Genomic DNA, 7500 nt, shown 5'->3' with positions numbered 1-7500 from the left:
TTACTGTTGAACTCTTGCATGAGGGAGATGGACAGAATAGTGGTTAATGATTGAGAATACTGGTTAACTCTCGCACTAGGGAGGTGGACGGAATAGAGATGAAAGCAGAAAGTTTAGTGCAGTACCGTAGGAGGAGAGGAGACGTGCAATCAACAGTTAATAAAAGAGGAACAGTTAGCATGAAAGAAACGACGAAAGATAGGAAGAGATAAAACACTGCGGAGATGAGAGAGAGAGAGAGAGAGAGAGAGAGAGAGGAGAGAAAGACAGTCAGTTAGATTAAGAGAATAAGATGAAAACTTTTAATTCCTTCCTGTGTAAATGAAAAGTATGTGAGAAAATTATCCCTCTTAATATATGACTGTGAATGTCCTGCTGTCTTTTTAATAGATAGAGTGGACCAGTCTTGTCCTTCGTTTCTGATTTTTTAATATATATTTTTTTCCTGTTCACTGTCAGAGGTTTAAATTTTACACACGTCTCTTTAAACTTTTTGTCTTTCATCATTTCGTGTGTGCTATTCCCATGTTTTGTGAGAGAGAGAGAGAGAGAGAGAGAGAGAGAGAGGGGGGGGGAGGGAGAGTAATGTATCGTCGGAAAGAAGAAAGGAAAACATAAAGAAAAGAAAGCAACAACGAAATGGAACCAAGGATTGAAATTGAAAGATCAAGAAGAAGAAAAGGAACAAAAGAAAAGAGAAGATGGAAGAGAGAGAAGACAAAGGAGACTAAACAGAGGAAGAGGAAGAGGAGGAAGAAGAGGAAATGAAGGACATGACTGACATAAAGAAAACTGAAGATTAGAGAGAGAGAGAGAGAGAGAGAGAGAGAGAGAGAGAGAGAGAGAGAGAGAGAGAGAGAGAGAGAGAGAGAGAGAGAGAGAGAGAATTTGATCTGAAGTCCAAAAGGTTTCTCTAAGAAGATTTCCAGCATCCCTTCCTCTTCCTCCTGAATCCCTGGTGGAGGAAGAAGAAGAAGAAGAGGAGGAGGAGGAGGAGGAGGAGGAGGAGGAGGAGGAGGAGGAGGAGGAGTCTTGTGGATGATGTAGGGAATAATGATAACTTTGTGTGTGTGTGTGTGTGTGTGTGTGTGTGTGTGTGTGTGTGTGTGTGTGATAGGGAACGTGAATGAACAATGAATGATGATTGAATTAGCTTGAGAAGGAGGAAGAGGAAGAGGAAGAAGGAGAAGACGAGGATAATAGAAAACAGAAAAAAAAAGGAAGAGGAAGAAGAAGAGAAGCGTTTGTGTGGATAGATTATTTACATTTATTATTGGGAGAGAGAGAGAGAGAGAGAGAGAGAGAGAGAGAGAGAGAGAGAGAGAGAGAGAGAGAGAGAGAAACTGACTGACTGACTGACTGTGTGTATTAAGAGAGAGAGAGAGAGAGAGAGAGAGAGAGAGAGAGAGAGAGAGAGAGAGAGAGAGAGAGAGAGAGAGAGAGAGAGAGAGAGAGAGAGAGAGAGAGAGAGAGCAAGTAATTTAATGGCACACGCACATTTTTGGCAGGGAGTCTCTCAAATAATAATTGAATATTAGAGCGAATTAGGAATTTTTCGGCATGTTGGCTTTTACCTGTTATTTTCTCTTTTTTTCTTTTTTTTTTTTTTTTTTTTTTTTTTAGGCGCCGTAATAAAATTGTGACGATGAGTGATGCGTTTGTTGTTTGCTGGTGAAATAATACAATGATACAAGGCAACACATTCACCAATACAAGGCAACACATTCACCAATACAAGGCAACACATTCACCAATACAGCGCAACACATTCACCAATACAGCGCAACACATTCACCAATACAAGGCAACACATTCACCAATACAAGGCAACACATTCACCAATCCAGCGCCTCGTATATTCACATTCATTAGTGGCTGTATTCATTCACCTTCATTTTATTCACTATTATTATTATTATTATTATTATTATTATTATTATTATTATTATTATTTTGACGATATTTTTTTCATTGTTATTATTATTATTTTTTATGAGCGAGAAAGACTGGCCAAGAGCAATGAAAAAATAAAGAATACAATATCCCACTCAGTTGCCAGTCCCCCTACAGAGCCGATAGAATTAGCCAAAGGACAGGTAGGCGGTGGCGTGGTGGATAAGGTGGTGGTGGAGGGATCGGGCAGACGTCCACGCGTAGGTTCGAATCCCACCACGTACAGCCTTGAAGCTTTACCATTTGTCGAGTGGCTTAAAGTTACCTACACGTCACCATGATACCCTGTTCTAGATGCGCTTGGGTGGTGATATGGGCCCTAATATGGACACCACTATAAATAAAATTGTCTGCGCCACTAATGGGAGGAGGAGGAGGAGGAGGAGGAGGAGGAGGAGGAGACTACTACTGTTAATCGTTGGGTGGAAACTTAACAGCCCTTCCAATACTGTTCAGGGAAATCTACAGCGCTATAGGCCACAACGTAAAATAAATAAATAAATGAAGGAAAAAGAAAAAGAAAAGAAAACGGGCAAATGTCTTGAAACTTCCCTCTTGAATGAAGTCTCGTCACAGGAAATTGGAAATACAGACGCAGGCACAGAATCCTTTTTTTTTTTTTTTTTTTTTTTCATCGTTTTTAGTCGTTTGTTTTGATTCTTTTCTCTTTACTTTGTTCAATTATTGCGATTTTTTTTTTTCATGTTTGTTTTTTCATGTACGTGTTTCTATTTTTGTGTGTTTAGAATGTTGTTAGTATTCATTCATTCATTTATTTACAATTTTTTTTTTCTTAGTGAGTGTTTTCGTTCTCAATATTTCTCTTTGCTTTATTTATTTTTTTTTTTACGAATTTTTTTTAATGGCCAACGTGATTTTCCTAATGATTATATCCTTTATTTATTTGTTTTTATTATCATTTATCCTATTTTTTCTTGACCGTTTTCTTCTCTTTTGTCTTTTCAATTCATCCCTCTCTTATTATCGTCTCTATTTTGTCTATTTACGCTTTTTTTTTTTTTAGACTTTATTTACCTTTACACACACCACCACCACCACCACCACCACCACCACCACCACCACCACCACCTACTACTATTACTACTACTATTACTATTTATCGTTAGCTAATTTGCACTTTGAAGATTTATGAAGATAATTAATTCACACCTGTCAAGCGTCACCTTTCCCTCCCCTCACCTGGCCTGCCTTGCTCCCCTCACCTTTTCACCTTTAATTATCTCACCCTTTTCCCCTCAACTATTTTTTCCCCTTCCTTTTTTCCCCTCCCATCATTTTTTTTATATTTGTTTGCCTTGATTTATTCTCTCTCTCTCTCTCTCTCTCTCTCTCTCTCTCTCTCTCTCTCTCTCTCTCTCTCTCTCTCTCTCTCCTAAACTATGTGCGTTCTCATCTCTCTCTAAACTGCGTTCTCATTCTCTCTCTCACTTTCTCTTCTCTTTCCTCCTCCCCTCTTTATCGGACATTCTTTTCCCCTCTTTATTAAGCACCCTCTTCCCTCCGCAGTTTCCCATCTTCCCTCTCTTTTTTCCCTGTTTCCCCTCTTCCCTCTTTTACCATTCTTTCACTCAGTTACTCCCCCTTCCCCTCTTCTTTCCTCTCAGTAACCCCTCTATCTTCCATTCTTCTCAGTATCCTTTGTTTTTCCCCTCTTTCCTCATAGTAATCTAGTTTTCCCCTCTAATTTTTTTCCTGATAGTAACATCCATTTTTCTCCCGTTTTTTCCCCTTTTTTCCCCTCTTAACCTTTTTTTACTCGTTTTTCCCCTTTTTTCCCCTCTTAACCTTTTTACTCGTTTTTCCCCTTCTTCTCTTGCCCTTTCTTTCCTTCCGTCCTTGTTTTTTCCCCTCTACCCTCTTTCTTTATTTCCTCCTCAGTTATCTTATTTTTCCCCTTTTTATCCAAATTTCCCCTCACTGGCCTTGTTTTTCCTTCTTGTTTCCCTCGTGACCTCGTTTTTCCTTAGTGACCTTGTTTCCCCTCTAGTGACTCTGTTTTCCCCTCATTTACTATTTTTTCCCCTTTCCCTTAATGACTTTCCCTTCGCCCTTGTTTCTTGGTAGTGATCTTGTCTTCCCCTCTGTTTTCCCTCAATGACCTAATTTCCCCTCAGCAACCCTTTCCTGGTTTCCCCTCATTATCTAGTTGTTTTCCCCTCATTAACACCTTATTTCCCTCTTACTACTCCTCCCCCTTCACTATCCTCTTGTTTCCCCTCACTACCCCCTTACTTCCCCTCACTAATCCCTTTTCCCCTCACTAACCCCTTATTTCTTCTCATTAACCCTTCCTTTCCCCTCACTAACGCCTTTATTTCCCCTTCACTAACCCCTTGTTTCCCCTCACTTACCCCATGATTTCCCCTCACTAACATTTTCCCCTTAACCCATTTTTTTCCCCACTTTTTACTTTTCTTCACTAACCCCTTTTCCTTCACTAACCCCTTTTCCCCTCACTATTCCCCTTATTTCCCCTCACTAACCCATCATTCCTCTCACTAATCCCCCTTCACTAAACCCTTATATACCCCTCAGCACCACTTTTCCCCTCAGTAACCCCTTGTTTCCCCTCAGGCACGAGGTGGTGGACGAAGGCACGCTGCTGATTCGACACGTGCAGCAGAGTGACGCGGGCCAGTACACGTGCGAGGCCTGGAATCTAGCAGGCTCCAAGACAACTGAACCGGTCAACCTCTACGTGCATAGTGAGTCGTGGTGGTGGTGGTGGTGGTGGTGGTGGTAGTGGTGGTGGTGGTGGTGGTGAAGTAAGAGTTTTGAGGTTCTTTCCTGTGTGCTGGAGTGACAGGATGAGGAAGCGACAGATAGACACACACACACACACACACACACACACACACACACACACACACACACACACACACACACACACACACACACACACACACACACACACACACACAATTAACCTCTTCAGTATCATATTATACAGCTTCAGAAACTCATGTGGGGGATTAAAATAGTGAAGAGTCTGACCATTAATCTTCTGACCTCCATAAACCCTTCCTAATGTCAATAAAATGGTCTAATGGTACCCAAAACTCATGATAAAAAATTCTCCTCACTATTTGGCATAAACCCTTTCTAATGTCACTAAAATCGTCTAATCGCTCACAAAACCCATGGTAAAAAATGTGTCTCAGTACTGAAGAGGCTAACCCCTTCAGTACTGGGACACATCATTACCTTGAGTTTTGCGTGTGATTAGACTATTTTAGTGACATTGGGAAGCATCTATGGAGGTCAGAAGGTTAATGGCCACAGTCTTCACTATTTTAATCCCCGACATGAGTTTCTGAAGCTGTATAAAATCACCAAATAGTCACCAAAATTTTTTATCATGAGTTTTGGGTACCATTAGACCATTTTATTGACATTAGGAAGCGTGTATGGAGGTCAGAAGATTAATGGCTAGACTCTTCACTATTTTAATCCCCCACATGAGTTTCTGAAGCTGTATAAAATCACCAAATAGTCACCAGAATGAATTTGAAAACACGCCATGGCACTGAAGGGGTTAAGTTAGGTTAGGTGAGGTGAGATCAGGTGAGGTTAGGAGAAATGAGGTTAGGAAAGGTGAGGTAAGGTGAGGTTAGGTTAGGTTAGGTTAGGTCAGGTCAAATATGAGGAGTATTAGTGGTGGTGGTGGTGGCGGTGGTAGTGGTAGTAAGGTATAAGGAAGAAGAATAGAACGAAGATGTAGGTAAGCGAAGGAGGAAGAAGAATAAAAGGAAAAAAAATATAGGAATCATATCTTAAAGGAAAAATCATGTAGGAAAGGAAGAAGAAAAGGAAGAAATAGAGAAACGAAAGTAAATACAATAAAAGAAAGGAAGAGGAAAGAAATAAGCTGAAAAGAAGGAAGAAGAAGATAGCGAGGTTGAGAATGAGGAGGAGGAAGGAGGAGGAGGAGGAGGAGGAGGAGGAGGAGGAGGAGGAGGAGGAAGAAGAAGAAGAAGAAGAAGAGAAGGATGAAGAAGAGAGGAGAGAAGGAGGAGGAGGAGGAGGAAGAAGAAGAAGAAGAAGAAGAAGAAGAAGAAGAAGAAGAAGAAGAAGAAGACGAGGAGGAGAATAAAGCAGCGGATATTGTAATTAAAAGAAGAGATGACTGCATAAGAAGGAGGAGGAGGAGGAGGAGGAGGAGGAGGAGGAGGAGGAGGAGGAGAAATCTGTGTTCAGTTATTTATTTTCTTTTGATTTTATTGAAAGTAGGAAGAGATCAGAGAATGAGGAGGAGGAAGAGGAAGAAGAATAAGAAGAGGAGGAGGAGGAGGAACAGGAAGAAGAGGAAGAGGAGGAAGAGAGAAGCGCAATTGGAGAGAGAGAGAGAGAGAGAGAGAGAGAGAGAGAGAGAGAGAGAGAGAGAGAGAGAGAGAGAGAGAGAGAGGATGAAGTTTGAGAGGGGAGGAGGTAGTGGAGGAAGAGGAGGAGGAGGAGAAGAAGGATCACAAAAGGAAAATAGGAGGAGGAGAAGGAAGAGGGGTAGTACTGTAAACGAGGAGGAGGAGGAGGAGGAGGAGGAGGAGGAGGTAATAAAAAGGGGGATGAGGGAGGAGGAAGGGAGGTAAGGTGAGAGAAATGGCAGAGGAGAATGAGTAAGGGAGAATATTTTCAGAGATGAGAGAGAGAGAGAGAGAGAGAGAGAGAGAGAGAGAATTAATCAAGGAAGGAAAGAAATATATCTAAAAATTAAAGAAAGGAGTGAAGGAATGAAACGAAGGGGAGAGAGAGAGAGAGAGAGAGAGAGAGAGAGAGAGAGAGAGAGAGAGAGAGAGAGAGGGAAAGAGAGGGGATAAGTGTGATAAATGAAGCTTTTATTAAGGGAAGGAATAATGTATCATGTTTTGAGAGGTAGGGAGAGAAGGAGGAGGAAGAAGAGGAAGAGGAAGAGGAGGAGGAGGAGGAGGAGGAGGAGGAGGAGGAGGAGGAGAGGAATTATTCTGGATTGATTATGGGAGTATTGAAGTGAAGTGGCTGTTGTTGTTGTTGGTGTTGTTGTTGTTGTATTGGTGGTGGTGGTGGTAGTGGTGGTATTGATGGCGACGTGGCAGGAACACACACACACACACACACACACACACACACACACACACACACACACACACACACACACACACACACACACACCTTACCTATGTAGTGTACTCCATCTTCATTAATCACTCCCAATACCTTTCCATCCTCCTCCTCCTCCTCCTCCTCCTCCTCCTCCTCCTCCTCCTCCTCCTCCTCCTCCTCCTCTTGACGTATACTTGTCTTCAGCTTGTCATTCACTCATCTCATAGGAACCTCTCTTGTTGATTAAGTTTCCATCCTCCTCCTCCTCCTCCTCCTCCTCCTCCTCCTCTTCCTCCTCCTCCTCCTGATCCCTCTCTACCGCTGGAGGAAAGCAAAGGGGGGGTTAAACACAAGACTCTGGAATGACTCTCTCCTTACACAACTTACTCTGGAGATGGAGCCACTTGAAGACAGCTATGCCCCTCTGCGCCGCCTACAGGAGAACCCCGC

General features: G+C 42.1%; 1 protein-coding gene across 1 annotated transcript in view; it reads left to right on the top strand.

Moving 5' to 3' along the window:
- LOC123502623 (roundabout homolog 2-like) overlaps window positions 1–7500 on the top strand; it is a 162048-nt gene that overhangs the window by 114554 nt on the left and 39994 nt on the right. The window contains 1 exon segment of the mRNA XM_045251787.1: window positions 4549–4679. Coding sequence (XP_045107722.1) covers window positions 4549–4679 — 131 coding nt within the window.

This window comes from Portunus trituberculatus, chromosome 12, assembly GCF_017591435.1.
Source record: "Portunus trituberculatus isolate SZX2019 chromosome 12, ASM1759143v1, whole genome shotgun sequence".
Classification (NCBI taxonomy): Eukaryota; Metazoa; Arthropoda; class Malacostraca; order Decapoda; family Portunidae; genus Portunus; species Portunus trituberculatus.
This window is presented reverse-complemented; position numbering and strand designations above follow the sequence as displayed.